We start from the raw sequence: 23,750 nt of genomic DNA, 5'->3' as shown, positions 1-23,750 counted from the left end.
GGGTCTGGCGGTCCAAGGGAGTAGAGGGGAGGGGGGACTCGAGTGGGCGCCAGGTGGAGCGGGGACAAGGGTTGTCAAGGGAGCACGGAAGGGGGCGCGGTGTGTCCCGCAGGTACTGGGTAGGGCAGCGCCTGCTATGGACTAGGGGCCCAGACTACGAAAGGGTTGTTGGAGGGGTGGGTGCAGGTGGATTCCGAAACCAAGAGGCTCCGAAGGGCGACTAGAGGTGGCGGGGGAGGGGGGCGCGCAGGAGTTGCCAAGGTCGGACAGAGGGGAGCGCGGTCTATCCGCCTGGGACTCGGCCGGACAGGGCGCGGGGTTCGGGAGTCGCGGAGAGGCGCGGAGGTAGATCTGAGCTGAGTGGAGGGCGCGTGGGGGTTGGTGCAGAGGGGCGCCGAAGGGACTGGGCCCAGCGGCCGGTGGAGAGGGGCCGCGGAGAGGCGCAGGTGGCAGCTGGGCGGCAGAGCGAGCGCAGAGGCGGCGCGGCTTGCGCGGCTGGGCGGGGCCAGGCGCCGGGGACTGGGTGCGCCGGGGTCGCCGAGAGGCGGGAGCAGCCGCGGGGTCGGTCGCTGTCTGGGCTGCCCCAGTGGCTGTCGGCTCACTTCCGGGAACGCCTGGGAACCTCAGTAACCGCCTGATAACGGCGCTGCCAGCCGGCCGGCGCGGGCTGCGAAGCGGGTGAGAGCGCAGGCCAGGCCAAAGCCCTGGTAGCCGCGCGGCGCGGGCCTGGGTCTGCGGCCATGGGGGCGTCCGCGCGGCTGCTGCGAGCGGTGATCATGGGGGCCCCGGGCTCGGGCAAGGGCACCGTGTCGTCGCGCATCACCACACACTTCCAGCTGAAGCACCTCTCCAGCGGGGACCTGCTCCGGGACAACATGCTGCGGGGCACAGGTGGGAGCTCTGGGCCCAGGGCCGGCCGTGCGCTGTCACCCGGGTCGGACTTTGCGTGCGAGGGGGCCGAAGCTGGGCACGCGGGTCCCAGGCTGCGGGCGCGGCATTTCCCTCCCGTCGCCCGGGACAGAGACCTCGGGCTGCTGAGCGACTGCGCCCCGAAACCTCCGGCCTCCGTGGGCCGCTTCGGGCGGGTTATGGGAGAGTGGGGCTGGGGAAGGTACTAGAAAGTTAGGTCAAGCTCGAAGTTCAGAGATGAAAGGAAACCACCGGGCTTTGTTTCAGAGGCACTAGTCTTCCCAGTGGCAACCACTCTTGGGGGTCCATCGAGCTGAGCTGCAGCTTATTCAACGTGCTGGTGCATTTAGAAGACTGGCATTAGCCCTGCTAGAGTTTGCTTGTTTTGTTCTCTTCTCTTCTTTTCTCCTCTCTTTCTTGTTTTCCTTTTTTTTTTTTTGGTGTGGTTAAGCTCTATGGGATCTTGTAGTTCTGACCTTTCCCCCATATTCCGAAGGCCAAGTATTATTTACCCTTGTTGCAGTCATAAAATTATCTCAAATTTTGATATCCCTAGATTTCGTAGACACGGAGGCTATTCTTACGCGTGGTTACATAAAATATTTTGTTTCTCATGCCAAATGAATTCTTACAGCTCAGCACGAAAGCCAGTTAACAATCTACACTATACAATGGGTGAATTTGTGGTATGCAAATTCTCTCTTGAGAAGGTTGTTTTTGAAAAGCCAATAGCGGGAGTTTTTTTCTCAAAAAATGTTGACCTTACTTTTCAAAATAGAACCTGTTTTGAAACTCATTTTGAAACCCATTTACTATATAGAAATAATGCCTACACAAGGCCTTTTTCTTTCTTTTCTTTTCTTTTTTTTTTGTAAGGATAAGAAACAGGATAGATGTGTATAGCATAAAAAACAACGCCCTCCTTCGTTCCCTACCTCAGTCCCATTCTTCGGGGCGGGGGGGGCGGGGGGGAACAGAGTTTCCTTCTAGAAAGGTTTACTTTATAAGCACAGATACGTGTATTACTTATTTTCTTTTTCTTTTTTTGGTTTGTTTGTTTTTTGAGACGGAGTCTTGCTCTGTCGCCCAGGCTGGAGTGTAGTGGCGTGCTCTCGGCTCACTGCAACCTCTGCCTCCTGGGTTCAAGCAATTCTCCTGTCTCAGCCTCCCTGGTAGCTGGGACTACAGGCGCATGCCACCACGCCGGGCTAAATTTTGTATTTTGGTAGAGATAGGGTTTCACTGTGTTAGCCAGGCTGGTGTCCATCTCCTGACCTCGTGATCCACCCACCTCGGCCTCCCAAAGTATTGGGATTACAGGCATGAGCCACCGCTCCCGGCCAAGGTGTGTCTTTTCTTGTATGTAACATGTGATCATACTATGTATATATACTCTGCATCAGTGTGGTTTCACTTCGTGTCTGGGATATATTTCACATGAAAACGGACACATCCATTTCATTCTGTTTTTGTAGGTATGTATTTTCAGAATCTAGTATGATTTATGTAACCAGTTCACACCTGTAATCCCAGCACTTTGGGAGGCTGAGGTGGACGGATCACTTGAGCTCAGCAGTTCTAGACCAGCCTGGGCAACATGAAGAAACTGCGTCTCTATAAAAAATTCAAAAACAATTAGCAGGGCGCGGTGGCAGGCGCCTGTGGTCGTAGCTACTCGGGAGGCTGAGGTGGGAGAATCGCTTGAACCTGGGAGGTGGAGGTTGCTGGGAGCCGAGATTGCAACACTGCACTCCAGCCTGAGCAAGACCCCATCTAAAAGAGAGAGAGAGAGAGAGAGAGAGAGAGAAAGAGAAAGAGAGAGAAAAAAAAGTTGTTTGACTTGCTTGCTAAATGTTGTTAATGCAACATATTGAAGTAGTTAGGTAACATTAAACTCCCAGATACTGATACTGGTTGGGGTCAGGTTAACCAAAGTCTAAGAGAGTAGGCCTGGCACGGTGACTCATGCCTTTAATCCCAGCACTTTGGGGACTGAGGCAGGCAGATCACTTGAGGTCAGGAATTCAAGACCAGCTAGGCAACATGGCGAAACCCCTGTCTCTACCAAAAATACAAGAAATTAGCTGGGCATGGTGGCTCGCGCCTGTGATCCAAGCTACTCAGGAGGCTGAGGTGGGAGAATCACTTGAGCCCGGGATGCAGAGGTTGTAGTGAGCTGAGATTGTGCCACTGCACTCCAAGCTGGATGTCAGAGTGATACCCTGTCTAAAAAAAAAAAAAAGGAAAAAAGTAAAGCATATTTATTATAAAAGAAGGAAACTATATCTCTTTCATGCAAATATAAAAAAGGTAAATTAAGATCCTTTATAATTCTGCCTTGCCACACAGAGATGATTATAATTAACCCTTGGGTGCATTTTCTTTTATTCTTTTTTTTTTATTTTTCTTTTTTATTTCCGTTGCATTTGTATTTGCAAAATGGTTAAATTCTAAAAACAAATTGTCATATTCTAAATGATAGGTTACTTTTTTATTCTCATTTATAGTGAGCATGTTCACGCATCATTAACCAGTCTTAAAAACGATGTTTAAGCTGGGCGGGGTGACTCAAGCCTGTAATCCCAGCACTTTGGAAGGCTGAGGTGGGTGAATCACCAGAGGTTTGAGACCAGCCTGACCAACATGGCAAAACCCTGTCTCTACTAAAAATACAAAAATTAGCCAGGCATGGTGGTGGGCACTTGTAATCCCAGCTACTTGGGAGGCTGAGGCAGGAGAATCACTTGAACCTGGGAGGCACAGGTTGCAGTGAGCTGAGATGGTACCCTTGCACTCCAGCCTAGGTGAAAAGAGTGGAACTCCATCTCAAAAAAAAAAAAAGATGTTTAATTTTATCAAAGTTGTATGGTTTTATTTATTTATTTATTTATTTATTTATTTATTTGTTATTTTTTGAGACAGAGTCTCGCTCTGTCCCCCAGGCTGGAGTACAGTGGCGCGATCTCGGCTCACTGCAAGCACTACCTCCCGGGTTCACGCTGTTCTCCTGCCTCAGCCTCCCAAGTAGCTGGAACTACAGGCACCCGCCACCATGCCCGGCTAATTTTTTTGTGTTTTTAGTAGAGACAGGGTTTCACCATGTTAGCCAGGATGGTCTCGATTTCCTGACCTCGTGATCTGCCCACCTCGGCCTCACAAAGTGCTGGGATTACAGGTGTGAGTCACCGCACCCGGCCAAAGTTGTATTGTTATTAAACATTTTTATTGGACATGTATGTTGTTAACCATTGTTTATTATAATAAATACTGTTATGACGATCTCTGTACATAAACATTTGGCACATCTTTGCTTATTTCCTTCAAATAAATTCCTAGTATGGAATTTCTACAAATATGGTACTATCAAATACTACAACAGAAGGGTTGTTCCAATTTACTTTCCAGTCATTGTTTTATGAGGGTGCTATATTTTATAGCCCATGGCTGTATTTTATAGCTAAGGTTTAAAATCATCCCAGGAGATATGATAAGAACACTGGAAACATTAGGCAACTCATTGACAGTAGCAAAGCTGAAATGTAGATCATTACTGAAACCTGGAGTCAGGGAACTTGAATCTGACCTTAAGACATTTAGTCCAGTTCTCTCTTTTATTTTGTTTTATTTTTTTGAGACAGAGTCTCACTCTGTTGCCCAGGCTGGAGTGCAGTAGCACAATCTCGGCTTACTGCAACCTCCGACTCCTGGGTTCAAGCGATTCTCCTGCTTCCGCCTCCCAACTCAAGTAGCTGGGACTACAGGCTTGCACCACTGTGGCTGGCTAATATTTGTATTTTCAGTAGAGACGGAGTTTTGCCGTGTTGACAGGCTGGTCTCGAACTCCTGACCTCAGGTGATCCACCCGCCTCGACCTCCCAAAGTCAGGCCTCTCTTGAAGATGAAGAGACTGAGTTCAGGAGAAGAACCTGCTTGATAGTAAACAGTGTTTATTGGGGGATGAGGGTGAAAACGTAGATTTCCTTGTGTGCTAATTAAATACTCTTTTCTCTATGCAGTATTTCCCATACTGAGATTCATGAGATAGACGTGAATTAGACAATGAGATTCATGAGATAGACATTTTAGATAGACAAAAACTTTTTATCTATCTATTTCAAAGTAGATTTGAAACAGACACAAATCTAGCACACCAAAGCTGTATTTCATGAAAATTATAGCTATTAATTTTTAAAGCTAAGTCACTTTAAAGAAAACTATATAGTAAAGAACTGTATAGTAAACTATATAGTGAATAGTAGTTCAGCTATGGTAGAAATCATGAGGTTGACATGTGATTGCTCAGTCTGAGACACTGCACTGTAGCATAGTACTTCTCAGAGATGTAACCTTGGCTAGGTTTGGTGCCTCATGCCTGTAATCTCAGCACTTTGGGAGGCCGAGGCAGGAGGGTCATTTGAGCCCAGGAGATTGAGATTAGCCTGGGTAACATGGTGAGAACCCATCTCTACAAAAAATAAAAACATTAGCTGGATGTGGTGGCACACGCCTTAAGTCTCAGCTCTCTGAGAGGCTGAGGTGAGAGTACTGCTTGAACCCAGGAGTTCGAGGCTGCAGTGGGCTGTGATGGCACCACCGTACTCACAGTGACAGAATGAGACCCTGTCTCAAAAAAAAGGGAGACATAACCCTAGACTAGACGGCCAACCCTTATGAATCTCCTTTATCCTCATCTATATGCTGGGGCAGATGAATGTAGTGGATAATCTTCAAGACTTCTGTCAGTCCCTGGATTCTATATGTCTAACGAAACATTATTATGTATACCTATGACACATAGGCATGCATAATTAGGATGATACTGATGGCAGGGCGGATTTTTTTTTTTTTGGAATGGTAAAACATTTAATTTGTAATAGGCAATTCTAAAAATATAAAAGGATATTTCATGAAAAGATTCTTCCAAGATATTTTATGCTTATACAACCAAAGATTTACCTATGCTTCTCTTTGTGTATGTGTTTTTTAAAACACAGATTATAGCATGCTGTATATACTGTTTTATGCCTTTAACAATATTGCTTTGCACATGGAGTACCCCATTTCATTTTTTTCTGATAGCTTTATTGAGATATAATTAATGTACCATATAATGTATCCATTTAAAGTATAAAACTCAGTGGACTTTTTGTATATTCACAGAGTTGTGCAGACATCACCAAAATCAACTTTTTTTTTTTTGATATGGAGTCTCACTCGCTCTGTTGCCCAGGCTGGAGTGCAGTGGCAGGATCTCGGCTCAGTGCAACCTCCGCCTCCCAGGTTCAAGTGATTCTCCTGCCTCAGCCTCCTGAGTAGCTGGAATTACAGCCATGAGCCACCATGCCCAGCTAATTTTTGTATTTTTAGTAGAGATGGGTTTTCATCATGTTAGCCAGGCTGGTCTCGAACTCCCTACCTCAAGTGCTGGGATCACAGGCGTGAGCTACTGCGCCTGGCCTTCATCAATTTTAAATTAATATATTTTTTCTTTTAAGAAATTTTTTCTTTGTTCTTTTTAAAATATTTTTTTGGCTGGGCATGGTGGCTCACACTTGTAATTACAGCACTTTGGGAGGCCGAGGAAGGTGGATCATTTGAGGTCGGATTTGAGACCAGCCTGGTCAACATGGTGAGACCCCGTCTTTACTAACAATACAAAATAAAATTAGTTGGGTGTGGTAGCGGGTACCTGCAGTCCCAACTACTTGGGAAGCTGAGGCAGGAGAATGACTTAAGCTCAGGAGGCGGAGTTGCATTGAGCCAAGATCATGCCAATGCACTCCAGCCTGGGCAACACAGCAAAAACTGTTTTAAAAACAACAACAACAACAACAACAAAATATATATATATATATAAATACTTAATTTTGTGTTTTCTTTCTTTTGTTTCCTCATAATCAATGGAATCCATTTTTCTTTTTTTATAATGGAGATGGGGTCTCACCATGTTGGTCCAGGCTTGTCATGAACTCCTAGCCTCAAGTAATCCTCCCTCCTTAACTTCTCAAGGTGTTGGGATTACAGGCATGAGCCACAGTGCCCAACCTTTTAAACATTAATATTTTTTCTTTAATAATCAATTTTAGAACATACCCATCACCCCATAAAAGAAAGTTCATACCTATTAGCAGTCACTTCTGTTCCAACCCCGCTCCCCTCCACCTGAGCCTCTGGCAACACCAACTCACCTCCTGTCTCTCTTGAGTTTTCTATACTGTACATTTTATACAAATGCAGTTATACAATATGTGATCTTTTCTGACTGGCTTCTTTCATTTAGCTTAATGTTTTCAAGGCTCATCCACACTGTAGCATGTTTTAGTACTTCATTCTTTTTTATTGCTGAATACAATTCCATTTTATGGATGGGCCGTGTTTTATTTATCCATTCATAAGCTGGTGAACATGTGGGTTGTTTTCTCTTTTTCTATTATCTTATGGGTGTACCATAGTTTGTTTAAATAACTTAAAGAACAATTTTTAAAAGGTAAGCCTGGTCGTGAATACTGTCTCAAAGAAAGTAGGCTTTTGCTAGATGGATATTTTTTAACAAAGTAAGTTAGGCCTTTTACAATTTCATGGCTAGAATCTAGTAGAATCCAGGGAGCTTGTCTGTCCATCTATCCATCTGTCCATCTAACCATTCATTCAGGCAACTATCCATGGATCCTTTAAGCATCAGATATGTGCTAGGTAGTGGAGACATGGAGAGGAACTGATTTCACTAGGTGCTCACAGAGTGTAGGCATGGGGGCAGGTGGGCAGATGGACATGTGCATTAGTCAGCTCAGGCTGCTGTAACACAATACCACACACTAGGGAAGGCTAAACCACAGGATTTATGTTCTTATAGTTCTGGAGGCTAGAAGTATAAGACCAAGGCACTGGCAGAATTGGTTTCTGGTGAGGCCCTTCTTCCTGGCCTGCCTAGTTGCCTTCTCACTTTGTTCTCACATGGCCTTTCCTCTGTAAGCAGGCACCCCTGACATCTCATCCTCTTCTTATAAAGACACCAGGCTTATTGGATTAGTGCCCTCCCCTTATGACCTCATTTAATCTTTTTTTTGGTTTTTTTTTGTTTTTTGTTGTTGTTGTTTGTTTGTTTGTTTGTTTTGAGACGGAGTCTCGCTCTCTCGCCCAGGCTGGAGTGCAGTGGCGCGATCTCGGCTCACTGCAAGCTCCGCCTCCCAGGTTCACGCCATTCTCCTGCCTCAGCCTCCTGAGTAGCTGGGACTACAGGCGCCCGCCACCGCGCCAGGCTGATTTTTTGTATTTTTAGTAGAGACGGGGTTTCACCGTGGTCTCGATTTCCTGACCTTGTGATCCGCCCGCCTCGGCCTCCCAAAGTGCTGGGATTACAGGCATGAGCCACCGTGCCCGGCTCCATTTAATCTTAATTACCTCCTTTAAATCCCTATTTCCAAATATCGTCACACTGGGGGTTAGGTTCCAACATACAGATTTAAGGGAGACGTAATTCCGTCTATAACAATGAGTAAACAGATAGTCATTGGTGTGATAGGTGTTGCAATAGAGACAAGTCTGTGACATTTGGAAGTTCAGAGTGGGAGCTTCCAGTTCCATAGGAGGTTGAGGGACACTTGACCATGAAGGGCCTTTTAGGATGTGTGTTGAAAAATGTGTAAGAGCTTACCATGGGGCTTGGGTAAAGGCTAGGAGGATCCATGTATGTAGAGCTCCTTGCTGGGGTGTGGTTTCAGGCTGAAGTGCCAATGGGGAGGATGAGGGAGGAGGAGAAATAAAATGAGGCTGGACCCTGGTGGGCATTTATGTAATTGTCAAAATCAGAATTTATCCGAAGCAGAGTGAATGGGAAGGGGAGTATAGGCCTGGAACAGGAACTCTTTCTGGATGCTTCACTGAAGAGGAGAGAGATTGGGTGATGGTTAGCGGGAGGAACAATGGTCAAGGGAGGTTTTCATTTTTAATATAATTCTTGTGAAATATTCCATGCATCAGAGTATTACAAGGTCTGTGTATGGTTAGAAGAATAATAAAACGAACATCATTTACCTATCACCAGAGGGAAACAAGGACTTTGGGGGCCCTCCAGTTCCCCTTCCATGCACATCTCCTTCCTGCTTCCCAGAGGTAACCACTTTGTTGACTCAAGTGTTTATTATTTGAGAAAAGTTTTTTTACAAGCCCATGATAGGGCATAAAGATATCATTTAATTTCCTGATATTCTCCTAGTTTTATTTTGTTTCAACACAGTTTTAAAGTTAAGTTTTATGTCATTTATAATGTTTTTAAAAGCAATTTTGGCAGGAACTAGGTTAATTCTCTGTAGCCTTTTCTCTTGGCACATGTGAAAGAGAACTGCTGGTTGGGGGGTGGCTCACCCCTGTAATCCCAGCAATTTGGGACCCTAAGGCAGGAGGATCACTAGAGTCCAGGAGTTTGAGACCAGCCTGGGCAACATAGTGAGACCCCTATCTCTATAAAATAAATAAATAAATAAATTAGCCAGGCATGATGGTGCTTATCTGTAGCCCTAGCTACTTGGGAGGCTAAGCTGGGAGGATCGCTTGAGCCCAGGGGTTTGAGACTGCAGTGAGTTATAATCATGCCACTGCATTGACTCTTTGAAAAAAAAAAAAAGAGAGAGAGAGAGAACTGTTATTTACAGTTTGGTCAGGTCCCTCTTTTGTGCTTCATAACTGCTCAAACAGTAAGTTTGAATAAGCTTATTCAGATATGAGGTGTGGTTGATTTGGGTAACATGAATTTTAAAGGGAGCTACAGAATTTAAAATGACTTTTTATGTAATATAAAGGTTTATTTCTCATACTAATGTCTCCATGTTTTAGGATTTCTATTATCCTCAAAAGTTGGTTTTGAGTTTCCCTTTCTCTAACCTTCTTTTCTTATTTTTGTGTATAACATTGTAGAAAATTAGCTTATTATAAATAATTTACTTTTGAACTGCCTTTTGTGTTTTGTGGAAGTGCCCAAATTTGTTAATTTTTGAATCAAAAAAGGAAATATAGTTGGCCTTGAACAACTTCCGGGTTAGGGCTGCTGATTCCTAGTGTAGTCGAAAATCCACGTGTAACTTCTGACATCCCCAAAACTTAAATATCCTACCGTTGACCAGAAGCCTTACCAATGACATACACAATTGATTCACACATATTTTATATGATATATGTATTGTATACTGTATTCTTATAATAAAGCAAGCGAGAGAAAAGAAAATGTTATTAAGAAATTATCAGCCATGTGCAGTGTCTTATGCCTGTAATCCTAGCACTTTGGGAGGCCAAGATGGGAGGATCACAAGACTCCATCTCTACAAAAAATAAAAAAAAAATTAGCCGGGCATTGTGGCGTGTGCCTGTTTTCCCAGCTACTTGGGAGGTTGAGGTGGGAGGATCACTTGAACCCAGCAAATCGAAGCTTCAGTGAGCTATGATCACACCACTGCAGTCCAGCATGGGTGTCAGAGCGAGACCCTGTCTCTAAAAACGAAAATCATAAGAAAAGAAAATATATTTACTGTTTGTTAAATGGAAGCAGATCATCATAAAGATCTTCATCCCCATTGTCTTCATGTCAAGTAGACTGAGGAAGAGGAGGGGTCAGTTTTGTTGTCTCAAGGGTGGCAGAGGCACAGGTGGACCCATGCAGTTCAAACCCATGTCGTTCAGGCGTCCACTCTAGAATTTTTATGAGGAGTCTGTTAAGATGTAATATTAAATGTAGGTAATCAAATGGATAAAACTTTACCATCTCTCCAGAGAACATGCTGGTTAAGAGTCTTTGCATATAATTTTGGGAGGGGGTAAATATATTTGAAAGGTAGTATGCAAACTGCTTAGACTCGGAATTAGGGAGTTAAGTCTTTTTTTTTTTTTTAATAAGCTTCAACTGAAGCATTATAGGCTCCAGGTTTTAATAAATATTGTGGATAAATGCTTATTGATATAGAAAGTTCATTATATATATACCATGAAGTACTGTGCAGCCATAAAAAAGAACAAGATTATGTCCTTTGCAGGGACATGGATGAAGCTGGAGGCCATTATCCTTAGCAAACTAACGCAGGAAGAGAAAACCAAATACCTCATGTTCTCACTTATAAGTGGAAGCTAAATGATGAGAACACATGGACACATAGAGGGGAACAATTCACACTAGGACCTTTCAGAGGATAGAGGCAGGGAGGAGGGAGAGGATCAGGAAAAATAACTAATGGGTACTAGGCTTAATACCTGGGTGATGAAATAGTCTGTACAACAAACTCCCACAACACAAGTTCACCTGTGTAACAAACCTGCACATGTACCCCTGAAAATATAATAAAAATTATAAAACAACAACAAGAACAATAAAATAAAAACACTTTACATTTGAGAAAGAGTGACAATATCAGTAGCTAAAACCAACATCAACAGTTACAAGACTATCCTTTCAGCCAAGTAAGGCAATCAAAAGATGTACAGATCAGGTGGCAGTCTTGATCAGTCAGGCATTCAAACTGGGTCCATAATGATCAAAGTGAAAGTTCACAGAGCAATTATAATTGAGAAGGTAAAAACTCATGTAATTTCCATTCAATACTGCAATTTAAAAATAGATTTTTTCACAATAACCGTATACAAGATAATATATTTAACACATAAAACAAAAGAGAAAAATAACAATTCTTTCTCATCACACAAAAATCTCTTTGGAATGTTAAAGATAATCTATTCTCAATGTCTTTCTTGTTCTAATTAAATCATACAAACATAAAAAAAGTTCGCGATAAATGAAAAACAGATTATTAGACGACACGTAGGATTATCTATCTATATGTTAACAAAACTAAAAAATACCTGGTTTTTGTTTTGTTTTTGTTTTTGTTTTTCCTGAGACAAGGTCTTGCTCTGTCACCAAGTCTGGAGTGCAGTAGTGCGATCATGGCTCACTGCAGCCTTGACCTCCTGGGCTCAAGCAATCCTCTCACCTCAGTTTCCTGAATAGCTGGGACCACAGGCAATGAAAATTTTTATATTATCATTAATAATAATTATCTCTGAGTAGTGATGAGACTATGAGTGTTTTTTAATTTTTTTTCTTACTGGGAATTTTTCATCTGTTCTATTTTTTAAAAAACAACATCGATTTAATTCACATACCACACAATTACTCCTTGTAAAGTGTATGATTCAGTGATTTTTAGTGTATCCAAAGTTGTGAAACCATCACCTCCGTCAATTTTAGAACATTTTTATCGCTCCAAAAAGAAACCCTGTTCTCATTACCAGTCATTACCCATTTCTCCCCAACCCTCCCAGCCTTTGGCAACTACTAATCTTCTTTCCATCTCTATAGATTTGCCTATTCTAAACATGTTATGCAAATGGAATCATACGATATGTAGTCTTTTGTGTCTTGCTTCTTTCACTGAGCATGTTTGAAGGTTCATCTATGCTGTAACATGTATCAGTACTTCATTTCTTTTTTTGCTGAATCATATTCCATTGTCTTGATATATCACGTTTTATTTATCTGTTCATCAGTTGATGGACATTTGAGTTGTTTCTACTTCTTGGTTATTTTAAATAATGCCACTATGAACATTCATTTACAAGTTTTTGTGTAGACATATTTCTTTTTCTTTCTTTCTTTTTTTTTTTTTTTTTAAGAGACACAGTCTCTCTTTGTCACCCAGGCTGGAGTGCAGTGATGCAATCGTAACTCAGCAGCAGCAGCCTTGAACTCCTAGGCCCAAGTGATCCTTCCACCTGAACCTCCCAAGTAGCTGGGACTACAGGTGTGCACCACCATGCCCGTATTTTTTTGATTTAGATGTAGGGTCTTGCTGTGTTGCCCAGGCTGGTCAGGAACTCTCAGGCTCGAGAAATCTTGCTGCCTTGACTCGCAAAATGTTGGGATTACAGGCATGAGCCACCATAGCTGGCCATATGTTTTTATTTATCATGGGCATATAGCAAGGGGAGGAATTGCTATCTCTTATGGTAACTGTCTTTTTTTTTTTTTTTTTTTTTTCCCGAGACAGGGTCTTGCTCTGTCACCCAGGCTGGAGTACAGTTGTGCGATCATGGCTCACTGCAGCACTGAGCTCCTGGGCTCAAGTGATCCTCCTGCCTCAACCTCCTGAGTAACTGGAACTAGAAACACATGCCAAGCACCCAGCTAATTTAAACAATTTTATTTAAGCCGGGTGTGGTGGCTCATGCGTGTAATCCCAGCACTTTGGGAGGCAGAGGTGGTTGTATCACCCAAAGTCAGGAGTTCGAGACCAGCCTGACGAACATGGTGAAACACCATCTCTATTAAAAATACAAAATTAGCCAGGCGTGGTGGCGCATGCCTGTAACCCCAGCTACGCGGGAGACTGAGGCAGGAGAATCACTTGAACCCAGGAGGCAGAAGTTGCAGTGAGCCAAGATAGTGCCATTGTGCTCCAGCCTGGGCAACAGGAGCAAAACTCCGTCTCAAAAACAAACAAACAAAATTTATTTGTAGAGACATGGTCTTGCTGTGTTGCCCAGGCTAGTCTTGAACTCCTGGCCTCAAGTGAAATTCCTGCTTTGGCCTCCCAAAGTGCTGGGATTGCAGGTGTGAGCCACCATGCAGGGCTTGGTAACTGTGTTCAACCTTTAAAAAAACTACCACACTGTTTTACAAATTGGCTACACCACTTTATAATCCTACCAGCAATGTATGAGGGTTATAGTTTCTCGACATTCTTACCAACACTTGTTTTTATTTATTTTTTTGTTTGAGACACAGTTTCACTCTGTCGCCCAGGCTGGAGTGCAGTGGTGCGATTCAGCTCACTACAACCTCCGCCTCCCAGGTTCAAGCAATTCTCCTGCCTCAGCCTCCCTGGTAGCTGGGACTACAGGCATATGCCACCACAGCCAGCTAATTTTTGTATTATTCGTAGAGACAGCGTTTCACCACGTTGGTCAGGATGGTCTCGAACTCCTGACCTCAAAGTGATCTGCCTGCCTCGGCCTCCCAAAGTGCTGGGATTACAGGCATGAGCCACCGTGCCCGGCCTAACACTTGTTTTTAAAGGCATATATTGTTTTATTGTGCCTCACAGGTACTGTATTTTTTTTTTTTTTTTTTTTTTTTTACAAATCTAAGTTTTGTGGCAACTCGGTGTCGAGCAAGGCTGTTGGCCCTGTTTTTCCAATATGTGCTCCTTTCCCATTTCTGTTTCACATTTTTGGTAACTTTTGCAATATTTAAAATATTTTCATTATTATATCTGTTAAAGTGATCTGTGATCAGTGATCTTTGATGTTACTATTGTAATTGTTTTGGGGTGCCATGAACTACACCCATATAAGATGGCAAACTTAATTGATAAATGTTGTGTGTGTTCTGACTGCTCCACTAACCAGCCATTCCCTTGTCTGTCTCCCTCTCCTCGAGCCTCCCTATTCCCTGAGACACCACAATATTGAAATTAGGCCAATTAATAACCCTACAGTGACCTCTAAGTGTTCAAGTTAAAGGAAGAGAGTGGCACATCTTTCACTTTAAATCAAAAGCTAGAAATGATTAAGCTTAGCGAGGAAGACATGTTGAAAACCAAGACAGGCTGAAACTAGGCTTCTTGCACCAGTTAGCCAAGTTGTAAATGCAAAGGAAGACCTTGAAGGAAATTAAAAATGCTGCTCCAGTGAACACTGGAGCACAAGAAAGTGAAACAACCTTGTTGCTGATACGGAGAAAGCTTGAGTGGTTCAGATAGAAGATCAAACCAGCCACATCATCCCTTAAGCCAAAGCTCAATCCAGAGCAAGGCCCTAATTCTCTTCAATTCAGTGAAGGCTGAGAGATGTGTTGAAGCTGCAGAAGAAAAATTTGAAGCTACCAGAGGTTGGTTCATGAGGTTTAAGGAAAGAAGCTGTCTCTGTAACATGAAAGTGCAAGTGCTGATGCAGAAGCTGCAGCAAGTTATCCAGAAAAATCTAGCTAAGATCATTGATGAAGGTGTCTACACTAACAAACAGATTTTCAATGTAAACAAAACAGCCTTGCATTGGAAAAAGATGCCATCTAGGACTTCCATTGCTGGAGAAGAGAAGTCAATGCTTGACTTCAAAGCTTCAAAGGACAGGCTGACTCTCTTGCTAGGGACTAATGCCGCTGGTGACTTTAAGTTGAAGCCAATGCTTATTTACCATTCCAGAAATCCTAGGGCCTTGAGAATTATCTAAATCTACCCTGCCTGTGCTCTGTAAATGGAATGACAAAGCCTGGATAACAGCACATCTGTTTATAGCATGGTTTACTGACTATTTGAAGCCCCCTGTTGAGAACTATTGTTCAGAGAAAAAGATTCATTTGAAAATATTACTGCTCATTGACAATGCACCTGGTCACCCAAAAGCTCTGCTGGAGATACACAAGGAAATTCATGTTTTCATGCCTGCTGACATAACATCCATTCTGTAGCCCTTGGATCAAGGAGTAATTGCAACTGTCAAGTTTTATTATTTAAAAAATACATTTCATAAGGTTCAGCTGCTGTATAGATAGTGATTCCTCTGATGGATTTGGGCAAAGTAAATAGGAAAACTTAGGGAAAGGATGCGCCATTCTAGATGCCAGGAAGAACACTCATGATTCAGGAAGAAGGTCAAAGTGTCAGCATTAACAGGAGTTTGGAAGAAGTTGATTCCAGCCCTCATGGATGACTTTAAGGGTTCAGGCCTTCAGTGTAGGAAGTAATTACACATATGGTGGAAACAGCAAGAGAACTGGAATTAGAAGTGGAGCCTGAAGATGTGACTGGATTGCTGCAATCTCATGATAAAACTTGAATGGATGAGGAGTTGCTTCTAATGAATGGGCAAAGAACGTGGTTTCTTGAGATAGAATCTAGTCCTGGTGAAGATGCTGTGAGCATTATTCAAATGGCAACAAAGGATTTAGAATATGACTTAAACTTAGTTGAAAAAGGAGCAGCGGGTTTGAGAGGATAGACTACAGTTTTGAAAGAAGTTCTACTGTGGATAAAATACTATCCCACAACACTGCATGCATCAGAGAAGTTTTTGGTGAAAAGAAGAGTCAGTTGATGAGGCAGACTTTATTGTTGTCTTCTTTTACGCAATTGTCATAGCCACCTCATCGTTTAGCAACCTCTACCCTGATCAGTCAGCAGCCATCAGCCATGGAGGCAAGACCCTCCACCAGCAAAAAGATTAAGACTCGCTGAAGGCTCAGATGATCATTAACATTTTTTAGCAATAAAACTATTTTAAATTAAGGTAGGTACATTGTTATTTTAGACATAATGCTATTGCACTTAATAGTCTACAATGTAATGTAAATATATAACTTTTATATGCACTGAGAAACCAAAAAATTTGTGTGACTCACATATTCACTTTATTGTGGTGGTCTGGAACCAAACCCACAATATCTCCAGGGTAGGCCTGTATGTGTCTTTTTGACTATAACCATGTTCGTGAATGTGAAGTGGTATCTCATTGTGGCTTTCATTTGATTTCCCTAATGATTAAGGATGTTGATCATGTGTTCATGCGCTTATTGGCCATTTGTATATCTTCTTTGAAGAAATGTGTATTCAGATCCTATGCCCATTTAAAATTTTTTTAAATTGTTGAGTTGTGAGAGTTCTTTAGATGTTCTAGATACAATTCCTTACCAGATACATGATTTGCAAAATTTCTCTTCCATCCCATGCTATGCATTGTCTTTTCACTTCTTTTCTTTTCTTTTTTAAGAGAGAGGGTTTCACCATGTTGGCTAGGCTGGTCTTGAACTCCTGACCTCAGGTGATCCGCCCACCTCAGCCTCCCAAAGTGCTGAGATTGCAGGCAGGAGCCACTGCACCCGGCCTCACTTTCTTAATGGTGTTTTTTGAAGCACAGAGTTTTTAATTTTAATGAAGTCTAATGTATCTATTTTTTTTCCTTTGTTAGTTGTGTTCTTGGTTTGATATCTAGAAACCATTGCCTAATGCATAGTGATGAAGATTTATATGTGTGTTTTCTGTTAAGAGTTTTTAGGCCGGGCGCGGTGGCTCAAGCCTGTAATCCCAGCACTTTGGGAGGCCGAGACGGGTGGATCACGAGGTCAGGAGATCGAGACCATCCTGGCTAACACGGTGAAACCCCGTCTCTACTAAGAAATACAAAAAAGTAGCCGGGCGAGGTGGCGGGCGCCTGTAGTCCCAGCTACTCGGGAGGCTGAGGCCGGAGAATGGCGTGAACCCAGGAGGCGGAGCTTGCAGTGAGCTGAGATCCGGCCACTGCACTCTAGCCTGGGCGACAGGGGGGTGCCTGGTCTCAAAAAAAAAAAAAAAAAAAAAAAAAGAGTTTTTAGGCTGGACACAGTGGCTCACACCTGTAATCCCAGCACTTTGGGAGGCCAAGGCGGGCAGATCATGAGGTCAGGATTCAAGCCTGGCCAACATGGTGAAACCCTGTCTCTGCTAAAAATACAAAAATTGGCTGGGCATGGTGGTGGGCGCCTGTAATCCCAGCTGCTTGGGAGGCTGAGGCAAGAGAATCACTTGAACCTGGGAGGGGGAGTTGGCAGTGAGACAAGATTACATCATTGCACTTCAGCCTGGGCGACAAGAGTGAGACTCCATCTCAAAAAAAAAAAAAAAAAAAAAAAAAAAAAGGTTTAGTAGCTTTACCGCTTACATTTAGGTTTATGACCTATATTGAGTTAACTTGTATACATAGTAGAGGTCCAACTTCTTTCTTTTTCATCTGGATATTTATTTGTCCCAGGAGCATTTGTTAAAAAGACTACTTTTTCTTCATTTATTTTGGCATCCTATTAAAAATCAGTTTACTATAAATTTTAAGGTTATTTCTGGACTTTCAATTCTATGTTTTTTTTTTTTTGTTTGTTTTTTGCTTTTTGTTTTGAGACAGAGTCTCACTCTGTTGCCCAGGCTGGAGTGCAGTGGCATGATCATGGCTCACTGTAGCCTTGACCTCCTGGCTCAAGCAATCCGCCCGCGTCAGTCTCCTGAGCAGCTGAGACTATAGCCATGTGCCACCACACCCAGCTAATTTTTAAATCTTTTGTAGAGATGGGGTCTCACCATGTTGCCTAGACTAGTCTCAAACCCTTGGCTTTAGACATAGGTTTACTTCTTTTTTTCTGGATGCTTTTTATTTCCTTTTCTGGACTAATTGCCTTGGCTAGAATCTCTAATATTATATAGAAGTGGCAAGAGAATCTTTTCTTACGGCTTGTTCATATACTGATAAAATTAAGTACTTTATTAATTAACCCCATCTTCTAACCCATCTGTTGCAGCTGGTTGGGGATTTAGAAGAGGGCTTGGCCTGAAGAGTGAGAGGTGAGGGGAGAGGCCAATAACAGGTTTTTTTGGGAGTTGGCCCTAGAGAATTGCACGTTTTTACATTTTTTTTTTCCAAATGCTGTTGATGAGGTTGAAGCTCTCCCTCCCGAGAGCAGTGGTCAAAAGCCTGGAGACAAAGAAGTTCACACATTAATATAAGGCTGTTTCAGTGTGTCCTGAGCTCTACATCTACCAAACCCTCTTCTAAGTGCAGTCTGCAAATCCAGCAGCACACCTGCCACATGACAGCCTGTGTCCATGCAGTTACTGTTCTTAGTTAAAAGCCTAAAGTTTCATGAATCTGACAATTTAGAATCTGTTCTTGGTTAAAAATCTAAAGTTTCATGAATCTGACAATTTAGAATCTGTTTTGGGGTCAGTATGGCAATTCATACCAAGAGTTAGGAGAATGTTCATATATGCCTTGACCCTTTAATCTGACATCTGGGAATTTATTCATTGCAAACAATCCCAAAGAGAAATAAAAAAAAAAAAAGAAAAGCAAAAAAACAAGAGTCTTTGGTGATGAGGAAAAATCAAGACTAATTTACACAATTTAAATGTCCAACAGTACTGCTGTAATAAAGTGTATTTTTATATATTTATTTCTAAATATATTTGGAGTGTAATATCGTTACCTGAAACAACTATATGAAACTACTGAAAAGTATTTACTAAATAATGCTAAGTGACAAAAAGAACATAAAATTGTAGATATGCAGATTATGATGGTATTACAGTTCTGAAAGTATAGAAATAGTTTGGTAAGGGAACATGAAGAAATTAAAATGCTGTTGCATAAGAGTGACATATAGTTGTAGGTAATATTATTAAATTGTTCATAAATCATTTTCCAGAGTGTTTTGTTAATAAAAATATGACATAATCACAATGCTAATCTGGTTAAAAATGGAACTGTGTCACAATAGCAGCACCTGTTTTACAGGATTGGAAAAGTCTCTACAATAACATGATAGCAGGCATTTAAACTGAATCATTCAGAATAATGATGATTTCAAATTCTTATTTTAAAAGAAAATAATTTCAGCTATTTCATAGTTTTTTCTGGTAGAAAATAAAAGCCTTTGTTTTTATCAGAAAAGTTGGTGATGCACATTTTCACATAAGTATGCCATACAGACTTCCCCTTTGGGCAACTCATTCCGAGGTGCCTGGAATGGGATAAAACAAATGCACTTACTGATTTTTTTCCCCTTTGCTGTAGAAATTGGCGTGTTAGCCAAGGCTTTCATTGACCAAGGGAAACTCATCCCAGATGATGTCATGACTCGGCTGGCCCTTCATGAGCTGAAAAATCTCACCCAGTATAGCTGGCTGTTGGATGGTAAGTGGAGTGTCGTGAGCATTTCACCTGCCCAAAATAATGAGTGCTGACAGGAGAATGAGCATTTCATGAGCTTTGGACGGATTCAAGGATGGCGTTTGCAGGAGAGGGGTGCTTGGGACTATCCTGAAACCGGTCTTCTTCTCTGGGACCAGTTCTATATCCAAAGTGAAAGAGGGAAGTGAATTGCATGATTTCTAAGATCCCATCAGTTATAACTTTAGTTCCTTTCCCCTTTCTTTGATAATATTCTGTGATATGGGAGGATCACCACAGAAGAAGCAGGACCCAAGAGTAATTTACAATAATCTGTAAACTTTCTCTAGCCAGAGGTATGGCAGAATCCTTGAGGGTAGGTTGATTTTTAGTTTTGTTAATATAGAGAGGACACGAGATTTGTTTCAGTTGAGTCCAGAGTTCTCACTAAAACTGGGATAACCTTGGGATAAGCCTTTTCTTCAAGAAGATCTGAGTCATAATATCCTTTTTTGGAAGAGGGTAGCTAATCTAGTCTTCTCTCCTACTCAACCCCATTCACCCACCTCTGCACACAGGCATGCATGCACTCAGTGCTGCCCTCACCAAGCCCTGCAGCCCTGACTTGCTTGCTTTATCTAAGAAGGTTCTGAAGTCCTTGTCCTTGTGGAAAGTACATTCTAGTAGAAGACAAGTAGTAATCAAGTAAACAAAAACTTGGATAAGCCCAGATATAAGTGCTAAAAGGTAAATTAGAAGTTGATGTGGACCAGAAGCAGTAGTTCACGCCTGTAATTCCAACACTTTGGGAGGCCAAGGTGGGTGGATCACCTGAGGTCAGGAGTTCAAGACCAGCCTGGCCAACATGGTGAAACCCCATCTCTACTAAAAATACAAAAATTAGCCGGGCGTGATGGCGCACACCTGTAACCCCAGCTGTTTGGGAGGCTGAGACAGGGGAATTGCTTGAACCAGGAGGCGGAGCTTGCAGTGAAACGAGATCGCACCACTGCACTCCAGCCAGGGTGACAGAGCGAGACTCCGTCTCAGAAAAGAAAAAAAGAATTTGATGTGAACAGAGAGTAATGTAGTGGAGAGGTAGGCAGTTTTTTTTTTTCTTTTCAGTTGAGACAGTGCCTGGCTCTGTTGCCCAGGCTGGAGTGCAATGGCGTGATCTCTCACTGCAACCTCCTCCTCCCCAGTTCAAGTGATTCTCCTGCCTCAGCCTCCTGAGTAGCTGGGATTACAGGTGCCCACCGCCACACGTGGCTAATTTTTGTATTTTTAGTAGAGATAGGGTTTCACTATGTCAGCCAGACTGGTCTCAAACTCCTGGCCTGAAGTGATCTGCCCTCCAAAAGTGCTGGGATTACAAGTATGAGCCATCACACCTGGCCTCTTCCCCTTTTTAAAACAAAATATGTTGTATGGTTCAGAATTAAAAATTTTGTTTTAAAAAGTTTAATGAAAAATCTTGCTTCTTTATGAGATGGAAGGGGCTGAAAAACATTCCTGTTTGTGGGAGGTCTTGAGGAATGAGTAGGATTACATGGGTGGAGAGACAGGTCATCTTTGGCAGCAGGAAGAAGGTAAACTAAGGTAGGTTGGTGATGCTGCCCCAGGAAAGTGTCAAGTCATGCATGACACCAACCCACAGTAAGCAGTAAGGGTCTCGGGGGAAAGCCAAAGACTGAGCCAGATGGGACAGGCCGGGAATGTGAAGCACTGATGTTTGTGATTTTGTCATTGTTCTATTGCAAAAATACCTTTTCCTTTTAAAAAATTAAGAAAGTTGTTGGCTGGGCGCGGTGGCTCAAGCCTGTAATCCCAGCACTTTACAGGAGCCCCGAGGGGCAGGCCGGATCCACCAAAGTCCAGGAGGTCAGAGACCATCCTGGCTGTACAGTGAAACCCGTCTCTACTAAAAGCTTACAAAAAATTAGCGAGGTGGTGGCTGAGCTGTGGTCCCAGCCTCCGGGAGGCTGAGGCAGAAGAATAGCCCAGCGGGGAACCGGGCTGAGCTTGCAGTGAGCTGAGATCTGGCCACTGCACTCCAGCCCTGAAGCGACAGAAGCGAGACTCAGTAAAAAAAAAAAAAAAAAAAAAAAAAAAAAAAAAAAAAAATTAAGAAAGTTGTAAATGTTTCACAGAGAGGCTCAAAATCCTTAATGATCGCATCCTTTAGTAACAATTACTTTTAATTTCTTGGTATGTAATTCATCAGGATTTTTTGTATAATTAGTGATTTTAAAACATATACATACACATTCAGAAATGTACAGTTGTCCCTCAGTAGCCTCAGGGGTATCGATTCCACCCACCTCCTGTGGATACCAAATCCATGCATGCTCAAGTTCCTTATATAAAATGGTGTAATGTTTGCATGTAACATCTGCTTAGCCTCCAGTGTACTTTAAATCATCTCCAGATTTCTTGTAATATCTAATACAATGTAATTGCTATGTGAAGAGTTGTTATAATGTATTATTTAGGGAATAGTGACAAGAAAAATAAGTCTACATGTTCAGTACAGGTGCAACTATCCATTTTTTTTTTCTGAATACTTTTGATCTGAAGTTGGTTGAATGCCCAGATATGGAACCCACAGATGCTACTATATTTGGTATAAGATGTGAGTTAAGTTTCTAGCTCCCCCCACAGGTAGTATCTAATATTGTTATATATATTTTTGTATAATACACACACACATACACATACCATGTTTTGCATTTTGCTTTTTCATTGAATAAATCTATATTTAACATGTAGATTTGCCTCATGAAATAAAAGATGCATGGGCTTGCATTTTGTGTCTGTATCATAATTTGACTAATCTACTGAGGAACATTTGGGTAAGACAGCTTGTGTTCAAATTCCACTTCCATCACTTTGCTAAAGTAAGTTACCTAGCCTCACTGTACCTCAGTTTCCTCATTCATAAAGTGGGAATAATAAAGTATATCTCTTAGGGTTGTTATGATGGTTAAAAGAAATGATCCTTGTAAAACATTTCACATACAGTACTTTGCATCTAGAAAGTGCTCAAGATTTAGCTGTTAAACTCCATTTATTATTATTAAATGTACTAAAATTGTTTTCACCAGGATGACTTACTTCAGTGTAAATTTTATAATATTTTTATTTTATAAAATTATATAGATTGAGATTTTGCCATTATAAGCTTTCTTTGGGGGCTATTATTTCTCCCAAATCCAGGTTTCCTGGGTATAGTTTTAGTCATTATCACTGTCATTTTAGCACATTATAAGGTCTATTTTTCCACATTTCATTGTTAATAAGAAAATGTAATTTTTCAGACATCATTTTTGCTCTAACAAATTATGCATGTGCAGTTTTAACTTTTTTTTTTTTTTAATGGAGACAGTGTTTTGCCCTGTCACCAGGCTGGAGTACAGCAGTGTCATCATGGCTTATTGCAGCCTTGATCTCCTGAGCTCAGGCGATCCTCCTGCCTCAGCCTTCTGAGTAGCTGGGACCACAGGCATGTGTCACTATGCCCTGCTAATTTTGTTGATGTTTTTATTTATAGAGAAGGGGTCTTGCTATGTTGCCCAGGCTGGTCTCAAACTCCTGGGCTCAAGGAATCCTCCTGCCTTAGCCTCTCAAAGTGCTGGTATTACAGGTGTGAGCCACCACGCCTGGCCTAACTTTTGTCATTTTTGAAAATATATTATTTTGGCCGGGTGCGGTGGCTCAAGCCTGTAATCCCAGCACTTTGGGAGGCCGAGACGGGCGGATCACGAGGTCAGGAGATCGAGACCATCCTGGCTAACATGGTGAAACCCCATCTCTACTAAAAAATACAAAAAACTAGCTGGGTGAGGTGGCGGGCGCCTGTAGTCCCAGCTACGTGGGAGGCTGAGGCAGGAGAATGGCATAAACCTGGGAGGCGGAGCTTGCAGTGGGCTGAGATCCGGCCACTGCACTCCAGCCTGGGCGACAGAGCAAGACTCTGTCTCAAAAAAAAAAAAAAAAAAGAAAAAGAAAATATATTATTTCTACTAATTTTAATTTTTTTCTGGTATTCTGGACAAAATGTCCTTAGTAACAACATTGCAAAGTCAAAAGTTTGTGATCAAAGTATTATTTTAAATTCCCTAATATGTTTGGGTGTATTTCTGAATTCACTCATCAGGTACATTTGCCTGTCT

General features: G+C 42.2%; 1 protein-coding gene across 3 annotated transcripts in view; it reads left to right on the top strand.

Moving 5' to 3' along the window:
- Nucleotides 1-513: 513 nt before the first annotated feature.
- AK3 (adenylate kinase 3) overlaps nt 514-23,750 on the top strand; it is a 31,960-nt gene continuing 8,723 nt past the window's right edge. Inside the window, exons 1-2 of one of the 3 annotated variants that reach the window (XM_003911744.3) lie at nt 514-891; nt 19,483-19,602. In XM_003911744.3, coding sequence (XP_003911793.1) covers nt 741-891; nt 19,483-19,602 — 271 coding nt within the window. In that variant the 5' untranslated portion in view covers nt 514-740. The remainder of the gene's footprint in view (nt 892-19,482; nt 19,603-23,750) is intronic. The other 2 variants (XM_009188813.4, XM_017949891.3) reach the window with 2 other exon arrangements.

The sequence above is a fragment of the Papio anubis genome, chromosome 13, assembly GCF_008728515.1.
Source record: "Papio anubis isolate 15944 chromosome 13, Panubis1.0, whole genome shotgun sequence".
NCBI lineage: Eukaryota > Metazoa > Chordata > Mammalia > Primates > Cercopithecidae > Papio > Papio anubis.
The sequence above is the reverse complement of the archived record's forward strand: the minus strand, read 5'-3'. Positions and strand labels throughout refer to the sequence as shown.